This window comes from Lithobates pipiens, unplaced genomic scaffold (assembly GCF_037356315.1).
Source record: "Lithobates pipiens isolate NorthernLeopardFrog02 unplaced genomic scaffold, aLitPip1_a1.2 Scaffold_18, whole genome shotgun sequence".
In the NCBI taxonomy this organism is placed as follows: Eukaryota; Metazoa; Chordata; class Amphibia; order Anura; family Ranidae; genus Lithobates; species Lithobates pipiens.
The window spans coordinates 50639039-50658930 of record NW_027507758.1 but is presented as its reverse complement, the minus strand read 5'-3'; the positions used below and the strand labels follow the sequence as shown (position 1 = coordinate 50658930).

Sequence of the window (19892 nt, the reverse complement as noted above, 5' to 3'; positions counted from 1 at the left end):
CGGCTATTCGCCTGGGCATGACCGAAAAAGATCACCGCTCTCAGCCATTGTCCGGTATGTTCTGGTGGGGGAGATTGCTTTGGGTTATTAGTACAGCGGCTCCTCCTGAGGTTTTCAGGTTTTTTTTTACATTTAGCCCTCTGGGTTGAACTAAAAAAAAAAAAAAAAACTACTAGCCCGTACCAGGCTTTAGGCGTGGACACAGCTGACAAGTTTGACAAGGAGATCTTACAGTTGATGTCCTTGAGTGACAAAAGAAGCTAGTGGGCTATTCACCTTGACAAAGTTTACCCAAAGTTTACCCCCTTTACCCTTTAGCAAAAAGGCAAAACTTACTAATTCAACCATAGGACTATGATGTCAGTGAAATCCATGGGATAAAGAAAAAATCCATAATAGAAGCTTTAACAGCTAACTTAACCCTGATGGAGTTTTGAGTAGTCACTTGCAGGCTGCTTCTTTATCTCTTCAGGGAACAACATTGGTGAGATAGCACCATTAGAATTCATAGTTTCGTATGGTTTTTGACATTATAAAGCTTAATAAAGGGTATTCCCTGATGGATTATATATCGGTGGGTGTACGGGATAATCACCCTAACGGGGACACAGACAGAAATATAAAATGTATCAGGAGTTCTAATACCTTACTACTAATAAACAAATCTTTAAAAAAAAAAATAAAGTTTGCCTTGAGTTATACTTTAAGCTCTGCAAATATTTACCTTCATAGTGTTCCTCAGAAAGGTTTGCACTATTAGTGAATGTTCATGAAATCTGAAAGTTGTTGTAAACCTCAGACATGAAATATGAACAAAGCATATTCCTCTATAGTGTGTACTTGTCTCAGTTAAGAGCACTAAGTCCCACATTTGTCTGCTGCTTTGTTCCTCTGCTATCTGCATGAGTCACCTCTGACAAGTTTTCCTGACACCACAAGAAAAAAAGGTGACGGAAGGGCGCTCCAGCCTGAACGGATGTAGAGAAGAGAAGACTGCAGAGGGCAGTCACCTCACGGGGTATATGAAAGGGTTTAAAACTAATTCAAGTTAAATATGTAGCATGTAGCCAGCCACTGCAGATAATGTAGCTTGGTTCTTATGCTGATCCCAATACTTTAACCACTTGCCGCCCGCCCTATAGGCAATTGACGGCTGCAAAGTGGTTTCATAATCCTGACCGGACGTCATATGACGTGATCAGGATTATGAGCCTCTGCGCGCCCCCGGGGGCGCGCATCGCGGCGATCGTTGTTGCGGGGTGTCAGTCTGACACCCGGCAACTACGATCTCGGTAAAGAGTCTCCGACGGAGACTCTTTACCACGTGATCAGCCGTGTCCAATCACGGCTGATCACAGTGTAAATGGGAAGAGCCGGTGATCGGCTTTCCCTCACTCGCGTCTGTCAGACGTGAGTAGAGGAGAGCCGATCGGCTGCTCCTCTGACAGGGGGGGGTCTGTGCTGATCGATTATCAGCACAGCCCCCCCGAGGATGCCCACACTGGACCACCAGGGACGCCACCAGACCACCAGGGAAAAGGTAATCCTCCCTAGACCACCAGGGATGCCAGTCAGCACAATGGGTGCCAATCAGTGCCCATAATGGATGCCAATCAGTGCCCACAATGGGCATCACTGATTGGCATGCATTATTGTTTGGCACTGATTGGCATCCATTACTATAGTATAACACTAATGCTGCCTATGAGTGCCCACCTGTGCCGCCTATCAGTGCCCACCTGTGCCGTCTATCAGTGCCCACCTGTGCCGCCTATCCGTGCCCATCTGTGCCGCCTATCCATGCCCATCTGTGCCGCCTATCCATGCCCATCTGTGCCGCCTATCCATGCCCATCTGTGCCACCCATCTGTGCCACCCATCCATGCCAATTTGTGCCACCTATCAGTGTCCGTCCGTGTCGCCCATCCGTGCCGCCTATTAGTGCCGCCTATCAGTGCCACTTCATTGGTGCCACATTGGTGCCCATCAATGCCACCTTATCAGTGCCAATCAGTGTAGCCCCATCAGTGCCCATCAGTGAAGGAGAAAACGTACTTATTTACAAAGTTTTGAAACTGAAACAAAAAAAAACATTGTTTTTCTCAAAATTTTCGGTATTTTTTTATTTGTAGCGCAAAAAATAAAAACCGTAGAGGTGATCAATACCACCAAAAGAAAGCTCTATTTGTGAGAAAAAAATGATAAAAATTTCATTTGGGTACAGTGTAGCATGACCGCGTAATTGTCATTCAAAGTGCGACAGCGCTGAAAGCTCAAAATTGGTCTGGGCAGGAAGGTGTTTAAGTGCCCTGTATTGAAGTGGTTAAAATCTTTCTAAATCACTCATATAGGATACATTTAGTACAGCACACTCATCAGTAAAGTGATAATATAACATACATACAACACAATACAAGTTTACCAAAAAGCAAAACAAAAGTCTCAATATCCAAGTATTTTAACACAATTCACATTGCTTCTTCCCAAAAACATAAAGAAAAAAAAACAAATAACTCCTTAGATCGAATATTCTTGCCACCTCTGTGTTCAACAATCACAATAAATCAAAAACAGGCGATTGTGCAAATCCACCACCAGTGCTCTTTAGCAGATCACCTCCAGCTTTGACTCCTGTTTTACCGGAGAGCATGCAGTTCCCTTTGAGGGATATATGGAGATCTGTGAGGATGGATGGATATCCTTATAGCTTTCACAGCCCAATGCTCTCCTTCATGGGATGTTCACCCGCCATATATAACAGAAAACATTTCTGAATCACTGACCTGTAACAAGTACAGTTGCGCTCATAAGTTTACATACCCTGGCAGAATTTATGATTTCTTGTCCATTTTTCAGAGAATATGAATGATAACACAAAAACGTTTCTTTCACTCATGGTTAGTGTTTGGCTGAAGCGATTTATTATCAATCCACCGTGTTTACTCTTTTTAAATCATAATCACAACAGAAACTACCCAAATGAACCTGATCAAAAGTTTACATACCCTGGTGAGTTTGGCCTGATAACATGCACACAACTTGACACAAAGGGGCTTCAATGATTATTAAAGGTAACCTGCGATCTGTTTGCTTGTAATAAGTGTGTTTATAAAAGGTCAATGAGTTTCTGGACTCCTGACAGACCCTTGCATCTTTCATCTAGTGCTGCACTGATGTTTCTGGATTCTGGGTCATGGGGAAAGCAAAAGAATTGTCATAACTGTATAAAACAGGAATGAGAAATAAAAAGATATCCAAGGAATTCAGAAACTCCAATCATGAAGTGGAAAATGAGGCGTTCTGTTGAAACCAAACCACGGTCAGGTAGGTCAACTGAAATTTCAGACACGACTGCTGGGAAAATTGTTCTGGATGCAAAGAAAAACCCACAAATAACTTCAGGTGAAATACAGGACACTATGAAAACATGTGGTGTGGCAGTTTCAAGATGCACAATAAGGAGGCACTTGAAGAAAGATGGGCTGCATGGTCAAGTCACCAGAAGAAAGCCATTACTGCGCAAATGCCACAAAGAATGCAGCTTACAATACACCAAACAACACAGAGACAAGCCTCAAACCTTCTGGCACAAAGTCATTTGGAGTGATGAGACCAAAATTTTGGTTTTCGGCCACAACTATAAATGCTACATTTGGAGAGGAGTCAACAAGACCTATGATGAAAGGTACACCATTCCTACTGTGAAACACGGAGGTGGATCGCTGATGTTTCGGGGATGTGTATGCTACAAAAGGCACAGGAAATTTGGCAAGATGAATGCAGTATGTTATCATAAAATACTGGGGGAACATTTGCATTCATCAGCCAGGAAGCTACGCATGGGACGTACTTGGACATTCCAACATGACAATGACCAAAAACACAAGGCAAAGTCAACCTGTCATTGGCTACAGCAGAATACAGTGAAGGTTCTGGAGAGGTCATCTCAGTCTCCTGACCTCAATATCATTGAGCCACTCTGGGGAGATCTCAAACATGCAGTTCATGCAAGACAGGAACTGGAGGCTTTTTGCCAAGAGGAATGGGGAGTTTTACCATCTGAGAAGATAAAAAGCCTCATCCACAAACACCACAAAGGATTTCAAGCTGTCATTGATGTTAAAAGTGGCAATACACGGTATTAAGAACTGGGGTATGTAAACTTTTGATCAGGGTCATCTGGGTAGATTCTCTTGTCATTATGATTTAAAAAGAGTAAACCCAGTTGGCTGATAATAAATGGCTTCAGCCAAACACTAACCATGAGTAAAAGAAAAGTTTTTGAGTTATCATTCATATTCTCTGAAAAAATGGCCAAATCATAAATTCTGTCAGGGTATGTAAACTTATGAGCACAACTGTAAATAGATCTTGACTTCTTCATTACTTGGTGCATACTTTTTTCTATTTCAGTGACATAGAAAATATAAAATCCTAGGGAACAGAATAGCAGCCAAGCAAAGGTCTTTACAAGGGAAGGACTGCAATGGCAGAGACAGGTTTTCTTTAACAAATGGCAGCCACGTTGTTACTTAGCTTAAAGGGTAACTTCACTTTCGTAAGAAAAAAATAATAATAATATGGCATATACAATTGAGACATATCATACCGTGATTTAATGTTATTAAAAACTATCTTTCCTTTTTTAATCTGCAACTCTGTAATTTTCTGTAAAATGCAAAAATACGACTACCTGGAGGTGTTCTGTACACAGAATATGTACAGAATGCCCTCATATATGTAATTTCCTGCTTGTGTGATTGGCTCACTGATTTTCCCAGAAATCTGCACAAGATTCAAGTCACATTTTGGGAATCCCCTGCAACAAAAATTTCATTTTTGATGATACACCCAATAGGGCATCATGTCTAAAGGGATGCAGAACCTTGCAATTTTCCTCATTAAAGCCCTGCATGTGCAGCAGCTGGTCGATAATTAAGAAACCACCCCCATACTGATTTACTGATGCACATGGACACAGACAAACACACAGATTTCTTCAGAATAACAAAAGGTAGAAATCCGCAACAAACTTTTCTAATATCCTTGTAATGTACATAGATCACCAAGAGGGGAATGTTTTTTTTTTTTCTCAACAAAGGTGGAGTTACTCTTTAACTAATGCCTGGAAAGATTGGGCATAGGAAGATTTGTCAGTATGCCTGAACCATCTTAGGACAGCATGAAAGAAACCCCCTCCCCAAATATTAAATGGTATTATGTGGGCCTAGAACATAAGAGAGTGACAAACATATGTAAAAAGCAAGAATAAAAATGTTACTATTACGAAAAATGTTAAAAGAAGAAAAGTAGATGGTTGATGTAGCAGCTAAAATACCAACAAGGTACATAATATGGATACATATGATTACATATAGATTATTGGCCTCGTACGCAATGAGGCATAACCACTACATACAAGCCCCCAACACATTTCAGAATAATGATTCCTTCCTCAGGGGATTAGTAGCAGTAAGGTAAGTATCTGTTATGTCCTTATGAAGTAATGGGCATCTGTACAACAGCCAAAGGAATTAAAAAACAGCAGGCGGCATCCATCATATCAGCAGGAAGGTGAATGGTCCCAAGCATGTGAACAGGGGAAGCTCAAGACAAGAACCAAGCAGGATAGTGTCAAGCATGGCCAGCAGGGGGACAAAAAAGTTTCAGCTGAAGTAAATGTCGGGTGTAGCATGGAGGGGCCTGAAGCAACCGCTGGTGTGTGGGATGGATCTTCTTTCATTCTTCCATATGATGATGGCCCACCTTTCCTCAACCATACCCTATTTTTTCCCACAAAATCATCCTAGAACAGCCTGCTTCTCTTTGTCATCAGTGCTGAAATGTCATCAGTGCTGAAATGCTGATCTCTGAGGAACACTTTTAGGGGTCCAAACAGGTGGAAATCACTCGGAGCAAGGTTCGGGTTGTATGGGGGATGTGGCTATACCTCCCAGCTGAGTTGCTGTAATGTGCGCGTAGTGTAGAGAGCAGTACGAGCTTGTGCATTGTCCCGGAGAAATAGGTCGCCCTTGGTGGTCAAACCAGGCCATTTTTTTTTGCAGACATGTATGCACATCACTCAGAACACAATAGTAATATTCACCGTTAATAGTGGCACCATGGGGTAGAAAATCCACATGAATAACACCACGTTTGTCCCAGAAAACACTTGCCATCACTTTACCTACAAATGCAATGGTTCAGAAATTTTTTTGGTGGTGGAGAGTCTATGGTGGAGCTGTTCCATGCACACACTAATACTGCTGTCTGCCATCTTAAAGTGGAAGTAAACCCTCCTATAGTTTTCAGCAATGGAAGCTGCCATTTTTGACCCTGTTTAATCTTCAACTGCCATGGTGCTGCACATGTGATCAGTTATGACACCAGCCATTGGATGGTTTGACAGTTTGACTGAGAGCACAACCAATGTGTAGTTAGCATTCCCGGCATGCCGGGAATGTAACAGTTTTTTGAAACTGTTAAATTGATGGGTTTACTTCCACTTTAATTAAAGGTCTCTGGACTGGCCCGTAACATATGCGCCGCCTATCAGCAATAGAACACACTTGCCACTTACTACTGCGTGTAGTACCACTACACTTGTATCCCCGTTTATACCAGTAAAATGATAAGTCTCGGTTTGACTCGAACATCCCTCGTCACTTTACCAATAAATGAATCGAAAGCGTGAGAAAAATGGTTTACAAAATGCATGAAAAATACTTATATTAGAGTTTTCAAAGTTACACAGAGACGACATCAGACTTTGTAGCCTTGCCCTGGAATTAGATTCACTTAAAGCTTATACAGTGCTAATAGACTGCAGACGGGGGGGGGGGGACATCAACAGTGATTTGTTTCATATGTTTGGCCCTGTCCATATTTTTTGTGTTACATTTAGAAAGGCTGGAGATTTAAAGAGCAGATTACATCTAGGAGGCCAGGTATTTTAGGCTTGGCAAATGTCGGCAACAAGAAACAAGTAGAAAGGTTTTTTTGTAACATTAGTCGGCAGATACTGTAAATCCCTGAAAGGCCCAAAATCTTCTAGAATTGGTATTGGCCAAAAGATTGTTTTTCACAAGTGACGCTCGCTTCATGTGCTGCTTACCTGTTTTTCTTGGAGCGTTCATCTTTTCCTCTTTTGACTCCAAATATTCGTGTAATCAGTGTGCTGAAGAGAAGTGTGGCGGAATTTCTCACCTAGTGTAAACAGAAAAGCAGTTATAACAAAATATCGGGGAGTTGTCAAAAGTATTTTTCTTTCTCAAAAATTTGCAGCAGAAGGAAAGGCCAAGTTTCAGATGCACGGCTCTTAAAGTTGGCCTTACCTCCAAAAAATAGATTTTAATATCCATTAGTCCTTTAAGGAACTTTTGAAGACATCCAGTTACCACTTCCAATAACAAAAACATTGGCCAAGTAAAAGGGTGTGATCAAACTAAAATATCTAGTTATGGTCCTCTTGGGCGAAGACATGTTGGAGGAGGGAGTCTACTGCATGGCCAAGAGAGAAAAATGGGAGTTGCCTGTGGCGGCATGTTTTTGAAGGCATATCCTTCTGGCCTATCATCTTTATCCTTGCTTAAAAACAATAAAGCCCCATACACACTATCAGTTTTTCTGCTGAGTTTTTTCTTCAGATTTACCAAAATCATATAATATGAGGTCAAATCTTAGGAGTTTCAATTTGTATGCAATCAGGCAGGATCTTGCACTACATGGTTTTGGTAAATCTGAAGGAATGATTTGAAGCAATGATTTGCAACAAGCGTGTGCATATGAAGTATCCCAACAGCTGAAAAACTTATACAACCAGTACAGACCAAGGTCAGCATTTTCACCAAGTTAAAGTATATATCAAGCCAACAACTATTTTTTTTTTTTTTTATAGAGTGCATATTAGAACACCTGTCTGGGTATGACTACTATATCTGGGGCCTGTGTCCAGTGTTTTTTTTTTTTTTATAGAGTGCATATTAGAACACCTGTCTGGGTATGACTACTATATCTGGGGCCTGTGTCCAGTGTTTTTTTTTTTTTTGTTGCTTCAAGAGTTTTTTGCATTCCCAAACAAGTCTAAAGGATTGAAAAAAACTTGCTTGAAGTTGGTCAAATGTATCTGTCAATGAATTCTGAATGATCACAGAAGAGTCTCAGGCTCGGTTCACAATGCATGCCGACGTGGCTCACAGCAGGGGTCCTGTGCATCCTGGTTCACCGTTTCAGGTCCAATTTCAGCCCAATATTTGGGCTGAATTCAGCCTTGAAATGGACCAAAAGACGCACAGGGCTCCTGGGCAAATTCGCATCGAAGATATGTGAACCGGCTCCATAGAGATCCGGTCACATTCTCCTGCAATTGCAAATTGGATGTAGGGGATTCTGCATCCAATTCGCAATAGTGTGAACCCGGCCTCAAACTCCTGTCAAATTGATGCCATCGGCACAAGCACAAATCCCACAGACACAGAGAATTTTCTTACTTTCTGCCCAAGAGCTTCTACCAGACAAGAAGTGAGGGAAAATCTACAACCGTAGCACAGACAAATCTGATAGGAGTGACTCCAATAGGCAGTTGATGGATCATGGATCATTCTGAACCCTAAATGCACCCTTTATAGGAGTCAACGTTAAGAAAAGCCCGTCAGCCCTTTCCATAAAACCTTCACGTTGAGATATCTAGATTATGTTTAGGCTGGCCCTAGTAGAATGCCAGCTAATGGGTTGATTTACAAATGCATGGTAGCCAATCAGCGTCTAACTTCAGTTTGTTCACTTAAGCCTTGTACACACAATCAGATTGTTGGCCTACAAAGCGCCGGGCTTTTGTCTGAGGGTTATGTGTAGTGAGTATGGATTCTGAGCATGCGTGTTTCTACTTTCAACTTTTGTGTGATGAACTTGTGTACAGACGATAGGGAAATCAGACAACAGACCATTGTCCGCTGAAAATTTACTAGCATGCCAGCCATTTGTTGGCGGAAGGTTGGACAACAATTGTCTGATGGAGCGTACTAATGGTCAGATCTTAGGCAAACAGTCTGTCATCATACAATTTGCAGCCAAATATCCAATAGTGTGTACAAGGCTTAAAGCTTTGACAATAAAACCTACCAGCTGATTGTTTTTTACGCAGAGCTGCATCAGATTTTGCACTCTTACAGTTTTAGCAAATCAACCCCTAAAACTCGGCGCCTGGGAGAAAAACTTGTCACTGGGAGAGCATATTATGGTTGCCATTAAAATGGAGGTACAGGAGATATCTTCTGATGGGAACACCTGTTTCTATAATAACTTTGATAGGTAAGATTGGCCCTCATTTTGGGGATACATCCATTACTGTAGTGTCTTTGAGGGCAGGAAATACAAAGAACTCCCTCCAGCAGTCAAGGAACCCCTTGTCAGTCAACAATGCCACATCTTCACCACAGTTGCAGTAAAGCTTGGTCAAGAAAACCCTCTAGTCTGGGGGCATACAAATTTCTGGCCATATATTTTTTTTAGAAAATGAAGGATAACCTAAGTCAGCCTTTCTCAACCTTTTCAACACAGAGGAACCCTTGAAATAGTTCTCCGGTCTCGAGGAACCCCACTAGTGTGATGGTCAGTGGGAAGAATGGTCCTTACACTTGTGGTCATTGGGAAGAATTACCTCCTTACAGATAGCTAAAAAGATCAATGGTATTAGTGGGAACTTATCTGAGAGGCAGAAATTGCCCAATGCTGAAGGAACCCCTAACAACCTCTGGAGGAACCATAGGGTTCCACGCAAACCTGGTTGAGAATCGCTGACCTAAGTGGTCATCCTAGGTTGATATATTCTCTTTCAACACATGTGCATCTCAGTAGGGGCAGAGTGGTTCCTAATATTGGCTACCTTAGTTTAACGACCGCAACATACAGGGATATACAATGTAATGAATGAAATATGAATGAATGAATGAATGAAATACTTGTATAGCGCACAATGCGAACTGAATCGCCTCTAGGGTAATACTGACATAAAATCACACACATAGGTTGGACTTGATGGACTTGTGTCTTTTTTCGACCTCACCTAAGATGTAACTATGTAAGTGTTTTAGGATGGACAAAAAAAGATAAAGTAGTTGCATTTAAAAATACACAGTTACTCAAGGCAAAGTACATTTAATTATCTAAGTACATCACTGCATTCATTGGTGTTATTTTATATTCCTCTGGGGTTTGGCTTTATCTCGGACTAATGCAATGCATTTTTTCCCATAACCTCCCAACAGAAAACAGAAGTATAAAAAAGCACAAGGTTAGTTGTACTTTTGCCACCCGTTACAATACGTTTCAATACAGTGTTTCAGCTCTTTGTAATAGTGTTCCTCAGTCAGTGTCCTTGAGTGGCTGCTTACTGGACATTCAGTGAAGCCTCTTCTGCTTGAAGTGCCTGGAATTCTAATCAGCGGGATAGCTGAACCACTGTGACACTTTCTGTAGAATGCCGTGTCTTTTGTCAGAACACAAAGGAGTATTCTGAGTCTCTGTGCTGCTAATCAGTTTACGATGTCTATCTCACTATATTCTGCTGAGGCGGCTTTTTTTCAACTTTTTCATTCCCACAGATTGCGGTTATTTGTGTTTCATTTACTTTCTGGGGTTTCTGCTGTCATATTTATAAAATCAGACCGCGCTTGCCAAGTCTGACAGCTCTGTTAATTCTCGCTGCACCAATATGAACCTCGGAGCTCTGAAGAAACACATGTTTTTTTTTTTTTTTTTATGTAGCAATGGACAGAGATGCAGTGCAAAGGGGAATGTACAGATCATAAACAGCAACAAAGCGTTGTAAAAGAAGATTATAAAGATTACATTAAAAGAGAATCATAGTCCTTTTTAATGCTTTATTTATGTGATTCGCTAAATTATTAATGAGCCTTTACTAAGCATTTTAAAAACAGTAAAACCAAAAATAGTGCATACAAAGAGAATGCTCACCCTTTGCAACAGTTTAAAGTGACACATAACTGGTTAAAAAAAAAATAATAATAAAAATTAAAATTCAAGTATGTATACTTTTTTTTTTTTTAAACCAGAAAAAAAGTTTTTATTTTAACTTTCACAGTACATGGTATATGACATTTCGTGCATTATAGCAAAACACAAATGTAAAACGATTGACTTTCTATAGCATATTGTCAATTGGTCCAGTGTATACAGAACTTTATAAGTGCTTTTTTTTTTTTTTTTTTAGTACGGTGTCATATAGTAATATATTACAAGAAAAAAGGAACAGAAAACAAAAAGAAACAAACAGTTAATTAAACTCCCTCAGAACCCGGAGGGTGTGATATACCAGAACAAATAAGTTACCCCGACCCACCAGAGTTTTCTGTATCCCTTGGGATTGTACGCGTCACCAAGCATTGATAGACACTAATTCGTATTGCACTAGCCCCCTACATTTGTAAGAGCCTGTCCTTGATCAGCTGATGTGGTGCCAATCCTGGGACATCTAACTAAGCCTGCCATAATGAATACAATTTACGTGGGACATTTCTGTGTTGGTATGTTGGTTTCTCTTATTAGTGATTTGTTAACTTATTCCACCCATTGGTTCCTAGTGGGCACCCTGGGGGGGGGGGGGATCCACAGTTGTGCCATTAATTTGCGTGCAACATACAGTAATCGTAAGACCGCCAAATGAGCCAAGGGGGTCAAGGCCTCCTCATCCAGTGCGCCAAACAGACATACAACTGGTTCTCGTGGAATAGTTATTATATAAACCTGTGATATAACCTCTAGAACTTCCTTCCAACGGAAACGTTTTGGGCACTTCCACATCATGTGAATTAGGTCCCCCTTGATCACCTTCACATTTCGGACAAAGTGGAGTATCTCTAATCCCCCATTTGTGCAGTCGTACGGGAGTCCTATATACCCTGTGTAGCATATATAAATGTGACAACTTTTGAGAGGCGGATACTGATATCAAAGGGGCAGATGAGAGACAGATCCCATGTTTCCCCATCTATGGTCCCTATATCCCCCTCCCAACCTCGCCTACAGGACATGCTGGAAGGGTCCTGTATAACATTAAGAAGGATATCATAGCTTCTAGAGATCATTCTTTTTTTATTGCCTTCCATAAAGATCCCCTGTATCAATGTATGGTCAGTCAGCTGGAAGTAGGTATACTTAAAACAGAAGTTCACACAAAAATGGAACCTCCGATGTCACATTTGGCACCTTTCAGGGGGTAGGGGGGTGCAGATACCTGTCTAAGAGAGGTATTTGCACCCACTTCTGGGCATTGACTCCCACGGGAGTCTATGCCACTTCCCGCCCCGCCATGCTGTCTGCTGGGACACACGGGTCCCAGGAGATAGCGGGGACCAGTTAGGACTCTCAGCATGACTCCTGCATGCGCATGCGGAACCGAGAAGTGAAGCTGCAATGTTTCACTTTCTGATTCTCTCACCGAGGATGGCGGCACCAGCTGCCAAGAGCCGAGCGATTGATCGGCTTTGGCTGCCGACATCGCTGGACCATGGGACAGGTAAGCATCCATTTATTAAAAGTCAGCAGCTGCAGTATTTGTAGCTGCTGGCTTTAAATATTTATTTTTTAGGTGGACCTCCTCTTTAAAGTGCCATTAAGCTCAAGGACAAAAGTTGTTTATATTGCAGCTTGCCAATTGTTAGATGTGGTGGCTGCATTAATTTTCTTTTTTCCTCAAGGCTCCATTCACACTTGTACCACTCCAAAGTTTTGTCGACTTTGGACTGCAACTTTGACGCAACTTTGGATGGGCGTAACTTGGACACGACCAGTGATAATGGACAACTGTTGCACACAAGTTGCACTACGTAACATTCAGCTACGACGTTGGGTTAACATTGAAGTCTATGGCCCTCGAGTTGCATGAAAGTCGGATTAAATTAGTGCTGAAACTACTTTGAAGTTGCTGCAACCTTAATGAAACATGTATACATGGATATCATTGGAAAACATGGGGAAAAGGTCGCACAAGTATGAATGGAGCCTTATTTTCATCTGTTGAATCTGCCAGTAAGACTTTTCTTTTTATGTTCCTTTAACAGATCAAGCTCTCCTGCAAAAGTGTCAGTAAGGGTCTATGCACATTGGGCTTAAAAAATCCTGCTTCTAGAACTGTCATATTTTAAAGCCCAGTGTACATGGCCCCTTAGGCGCATTTCACACATGCAGACTGTTTGATCGGTTCAGTCATGCTTTTTCAAAGAAAAAACGGATGAAGTTTACATCTGTTGTTCCATCAGTATTTTACATCTACCAGCTAGAGTCCTTAAAATTTCAGTATTTTTTTTTCATCTTTCCATCTATTAAATCTTCTGCCCTTGTTGTTGTTTTAACTTTGGATAGTAAAACTTTTTTTCTACTAGTAAATACCTTATACAGCCCACTTCCTGCTTCTTGTCTGGTAAAAAGCCTAGGCTTATGGCATCATGCACAGCTCTCTCACTCATGAGAGTTTGCCAGGAAGGGAGGGGGGTGAGTTATAAGAGGGCCAATGAGAGCTGCAGAGCTGGAGGTGTATGTCTGTGTGTCTGTGTAAATCCAGGAAGTGAACAGGCAGCAGCTTCACCTGCCCACAGTTAAAATGGATGCAGCCAGACTCAGTGGAGGGAGATTTCTGCAGCATATTTGGCAAGTACAGAATCACAGTATATATAAAATAATATGCAAACTGGTTGGAGGGAAGCTTCAGAATGGTAAAGATGTTTGTATTACAAATTATGTGAGCAGACTCCAAAAATGGACCGTTTGTTTACATCCGTTTTTTGTTCGATCCGTTATTTTTTTATTTTTATTTTTTTAAAGCAGACCACGGGAGCGTTTGTTGTGAGTGGCGTTTTTTTTCCTTTTTTCTGGTCCGGTGGTGGCAGTGTCAAGATTGACAGTGGATCCACATCGGTGGACAATTTATTTAAAAAAATATTTATTAAAAAAAAATTTTTTTAAATAAATACATTTTTAAAAACATTTGTACTGACTTTATTCACTTTTTTGGTGAATGGGTACATGGGTACCTCATACTCGTTCACATGATTGGGGGGGGGCAGGATCTAGGGGCCCCCTTGTTAGGGGGCTTCCAGATTCTGAAAGCCCAGGGTTGTGGGGGAAGAGGCTCTTGCCCCCATCAACATGGGGATAAGCTGCTTTGGGGTGGCGGGGGCAGAGCCTCCCCCCATATTGAGGGCATGTGTCCTTGGATTGTTTGGGAGGGGGGGGGAGACTCGCTCATCTCCTCTTTCTTGCATGCTCGGATAAGGGTCTGGTATAGATTTTGGGTGGAACCCCATGTGTTTTTTTTTTTACATTTTGTTGACAGCTGATAAATCATCAGTTTTTAAGGATGCCGTGGCCGGCTTCCCGGCCTGCTCCTTAACAACCAGCTCAGTGTGATAATTACCGCTCAAACACTGCATACCTTATTTAACGCAAAATTCCTAGTGATTTGCACTTTCAAAACGGATTTACCGCAAGCGCTATTTTATTTGCCGTTAATTAACTCTCATTGAATTGATACCTATGTGTGCTCTCAGCAAATTCAGGAGTGATGGAGTCCTTTCTAAACCACACCCCTTCTCCACCCACCACTGTTTAAATAACAACTAGCTCCCTTCTATCAATCTCTATGAAATGCAATACCCATGCAGAGACTGCTGAACTGAAGTGAACAATGTGTGTTCCTCCACAGGAAGTTCAGGAAAGTGGCACTGAGGCATGAAGATCTGAAGAACATATGTTGGTGTAAGACAGTTAACAATATCCTTATTCTCCAAAAAGGGTCTATACACATCCACTACCTAACTGACCAGTGATTTTTTTTATTAAATGGTTGTTTGTGGTGCTTTTCTTCCCCCTTTACATCCTCTGTGCGTACCCAAACCTTCCTTTTCCCCCATCACTTCTGTTTGTTTGGAAGGAGCAGTGCATGTTAATTGCGGTCATGTGCAATGTTCTATGCACACTACAAATCCAATAGTCTATCCTGGGAGTAAGAGAGGGGGGCTACATTCCTACATACAGAGGGACCACAAATAACAAACGTAGTCACTCTCTAACAGGAAGTCAGATGTAATGTAATTGCAAGTGTTTAACACCACTTCCTCAAACTCAATCTATCCAAAACTGAGCTCATATCCCCCCCCCCCCTCCCCACGTGCCTCTTTCCTTGATTTCTCTGTCAAGACATTTAACGTGGCAGATTTATTGGATGGCCTTCGGCACCCCCCCCATACTGCGGCCCCAGCGTTACACCCCTTCATATATACCCATTCTCTTAACCTATAATAATGAGACCACACCTTCTTTATGGGGTATAACTGGCCACAGCAGCCTTTTAATTATAAATATATAAAATATATAACATATATATCATATAAACATATGAACCATAAATAACCAAAATCTCCATTTCTTTTTTCTCTAACAACAACCCCCCAACTCCGGAACATCAGTTTTCCACCCGGTGGCTTGTCTGGCACTTTCCCATATAATGTCACACCTCTTTTACACTGCGGGCAGGCTACCTTGCTAAGCCTCCGGCCGTGAATACTTCAGCCCGGAGACAACTCCCTACCCGCAGTGTCCACCATCCCATCCTCAGCTAACCCGCGTTAGCTATCCACCAAAGGAGCCCATTTCCCTAATGGGTCTCCCACACATCCATCTCCTGGGTCAGTTACCACCAGACAAGCCACCACCACCGCCACCTGACAGCTGCCATGACGACCACTCCAGAACCTGCAAAAAACAAAACATTAGGCCCCGTCGCTCGACCCAAACATAGGGAGGGTGGGCGGGAAACTTCCTACCTCTTCTTCGTGCACTCCTCAACTGCTCCTCCTCTTCCTGCCTGGCTCATTTTAAAACCTCCCATCCCTTTTTCTTTCCTAGCCACCCCCCTTTCACTCACTACTTGTTCTAAACATTTAACCCTCTCCTGTGCCCTTCTACCACTGTCATGCTGGCCCTCCATTACCCTTCGCTCCTCTCCGTCTCATTCCCGGGCCCTTCTTTATCATGTCAGGGTGAAAATAGATATTTTACAGCATCTGTGTTAAAGAATATTTGGGAAACTAATATGTCAGCTTGGATCAGAACCACTTGGCCAAGCTGAAGGTAACGGTCTGTCTTCTGAATTCTTTACCAAACTGCCAGTTCTTTCACTATATCACTACTATCAGCCCGTCCCTGCATGCCAAGGTTCTAGGTGTAACCCTGGACTCTGAACTATCCTTTCGACCCCACATCCAAACACTGTCCAAATCTTGCCACCTTAACCTCTGCAACATCTCCAAAATATGCCAATTCCTAACCAATGGCACCACAAAACTCCTAATTCACTCCCTGGTCATCTCTCACCTCGACTACTGCAACTCCCTATATGTAGACTATCTCCCCTTCAGTCCACCATAAACGCTGCTGCCAGACTCATCCACCTTACCAACCGCTCAGTGTCTCCTACTCCTCTCTTTCAATCCCTCTACTGGATTCTGCTCACCCAACAAATGAATTTCAAAAGTCTAACAATAACTTACAAAGCCATCCACAACTCTGCCCCCAGCTACATGATTAACCTAGTCTCAAAATACCAACCTAATCGTTCCCTTCGTTCCTCCCAAGACCTCCTTGCTTTCTAGTTCCCTCATCACCTCCTCCTTTGCTCCCCTCCAGGACTTTTCCCAAAGGATTCTATTCTATGGAACTCCCTACCTCAATCTGTCCACTTGTATTCAACTGTAATGTAACTGTACTGTCTGCCCTCATGTTGTAAAGTACTGGGCAAACTATTGGCTCTATATGAATCCTGTATAATAATAATTATTGCTTGAGCTAATACCACACATATTTTTGTTGGGTTAGGTGCATATTATATGCTGCTAAAGTCGTTTTATCCGAATTCAGAAAGTAGAATCTTTACAAAATCATAACTGTGCATTTTATTTTAGTATCTGATCATGTTTCCCTTACACCTTGACACGCTTAGGGGATGACCGGGAAAAGAACTGGCAGTTTGGTAAAGAATTCAGAAGACAGACAGTTACCTTCAGCTTGGCCAAGTGGTTCTCATCCAAGCTGACATATTAGTTTCCCAAATACCCTCTAACACAGACTCTGTAAAATATCTCTTATCCTGACATGCTGATCTATAACCATCCAATAAATCTGCCACATTAAATGTTAAATTTAGAACTCCTCCGAAGCAATATTTGTATGTTAAACGGTCCCACAAAACCCTATTATACTGTAAGTTTCAAATAAAAACAAAATTTATTTTTAATGCATCTCAAGGCTTTTAAAGTGGCAGTGCCACAAAGCAAGTACAGACACTTCCACTGGTCACCTCCGAAAGAAAATGCAATTTCCCCGGCTGTGTCCAACTTAAAGTGATTGTTAAGTCTAATTATTTTTTTTCTGAAAATAACAAACATATTATACTTATCTGCTCTGTGCAGTTGGTTTTGCACAGGGCAGCCCATATCCTCCTCTTCGCAGGTCCCACTGGCTCTCCTGGCCCCTCCCTCCTGTCGAATGTCCCCATAGCAAGCAGCTTACTATGGGGGCACCCGGGCCGAGCCTCAGCTCCCTGTGTCCAGTCAGACACAGAGTCCCAGTTCGGCCTGGCCCCCCTCTCTCCTGATTGGCTAACTGACTTTGACAGCAGCGGGAGACAATGGCACCACTGACTTCTCTCAGGCAATCAGGAGGAGAGTCCCCGATGGCCGAGGCACTCATTAATTCTGCTGGAGAAAGATGGGGTTCAGGTAAGTATTGGGGGGGGGGGGGCTGCTGCACACAGAAGGTTTTTTTTAATGCATATGCATCAAGATAAGAAAAAAAACCTACTGACTTTACAACCACCTTAAAGTGACTCTGTCAGAAGAGAAGTATGGGGGATGCCTTAGCTGTGTCTGATGTCAGTAAGTTACTCTCACAATACTGGAAGAAGTATGCTGCAAATAAGTGACAGAACTACTTATCTATAAACTTGTTTTGGGTCAGTTACCCTGACTTCACTGAAGTCAAAGCATTAGAATGACAGCTAAGGAACTAGTATTCTCAAAGGAGTGATGGCAAATTCCATGAATCTCTCATGACAGCGTCACCTTAAAAGATAAGTAAAGGACCCCCCCCCAGCATCGGTCCGGCGCCTCCACACTGAGAAACGAGTGATCGAACACTGCCGATCACTCGGTTCTGTCAGTCAGCAGCTCTCCGCTCTGTCCCCCTTCTTGCTCACTGGAGCTCTGGACTGTGGAAGGGGAAGGGGCGGTCGGCTCAGGCACTCAGCGGCTCACTGAGAGGCTGAGCGGGGTACCCGGCGGATCCAGACTCCCATTGTCGGGATGATGCGGTGCTTGGATTGATTTCTGTGAGGTCAGCGGAGAGTGGCCTTCAGCCCACTCTCTGCTGAAAATGGGTCACGGGATTGCAAAAACGAATTGCACTCCTGTGATCCACAGAAGTACAGCCAAATGAGCTTTGGCTATGTCTAAATGCTCCAGTGTGAACCCTCAAGGTAAGTTTATTACTAAAATCACATTGTGTATAAATGGGCATATCTGTTCTGCAGTTGTTACTGGGCTGATATCAAACTGATTGGCAAGTGCAAAGCAGTGCACCCGTTTGTTACTTGAACGGAACCATAGACTTCTGCTATTACCTGTGGATTTGGTGTGCATTCAGAAAGTGCATCAAACCTGCAGGATGTAATAGAAGTCTATGGCAACTTGCAGCAAACCTACAGGAAAGCCACAGGTGCCCTGCAGTGTGGATAAACCACAGCAAATCAGTGCGAAAGTAGCCTTAGCTCCCTTTTACACAGTCGGTCTGACCCAATTGGACCCTCCATTCACTTCTATGGAGTGGCAGATGTAAACAGACTCCAATTCAATCTGCTAATTGTGGCCCGCGACTGGTTACCAAGTCGCTTAAGTGGCCCTCACTCTTCAAAGGGTTGGGCACCCCTGCTATAAGGCAACCATTGTCAGCTGTCCCTCCTCTACACTGAAGCTTCAGAATAGGTAAGTATAGACACCTTTTCTTTTACAGGGTGGCTAGAATAGGCTTAGTATGGGGGTGGAAGTCGGTATAGGCTTAGTTAGAATTTTACTATAATTCCACTTTAACAATCCAGTAGAGGCTCTGATATTGGATTATTCAACAACCAGGCAGGGATAATTTCAAGGTGAAGAAGTTCAGGCCTGTAGCGTAGTATGTGGACACCGCACTCAGGATGCAGTGTTTCTCAAATATAATTTTTGAGGCTTTAAAAAAAGAAGTATGGCCACATTATTTTTGCCCACACTTCTCTTGATCATCACAGGAATGCACTTACTTTTTCTCTCCCGTGACTCAGAGTCAGCTTATCGCAGGCCAATGCCCGCTATCAGCTGACATCACAGAATCACTCCAGGCTCTGAAAAGTTTTCCATTCCCATTTTTTTTTTTTTTGAGAGAAAACATAACAATGCTCACTAGGTCTAGTAATATAAGTTACACGTCTCATGAAATCGCAGTGATCACTATGTCTCTGTAGACTACTGTTTGATAGCAATTGTTTTTTACTATTATATTTATATTGCTTACATAATTTTCTGCTTCTCTCCGTCTCCCACTGGGTGCACCGGTTGGTCCTACAACTGTACTGTTACTCTAGAACGCTGTGGTGCTTTCTCTTTACGGTTGTGGTCTGGTCGTCAGTGATTGGGGCGCACTTTGATTATATTGGGGTATCCCACTCCTGCAAAGTGTTTGGTGGTATGCGTTCACTCCAACAAATGGGGATACTCAATAGATACCTGTTTTTAGCCATTTCTATGGTCTTAGAGAATTTTCTTGCTTTATCTGCTGCCCTGTTTACT

At 42.4% G+C, this 19892-nt stretch overlaps 1 protein-coding gene across 2 annotated transcripts in view; it reads right to left on the bottom strand.

Annotated features, from left to right (window-relative positions):
• Window positions 1–19892, bottom strand: part of THADA (THADA armadillo repeat containing) — a 930763-nt gene that overhangs the window by 630325 nt on the left and 280546 nt on the right. For both annotated transcript variants that reach the window (XM_077485673.1, XM_077485674.1), the window contains exon 26: window positions 7115–7206. In XM_077485673.1, the coding sequence (XP_077341799.1) occupies window positions 7115–7206 (92 nt within the window). The remainder of the gene's footprint in view (window positions 1–7114; window positions 7207–19892) is intronic.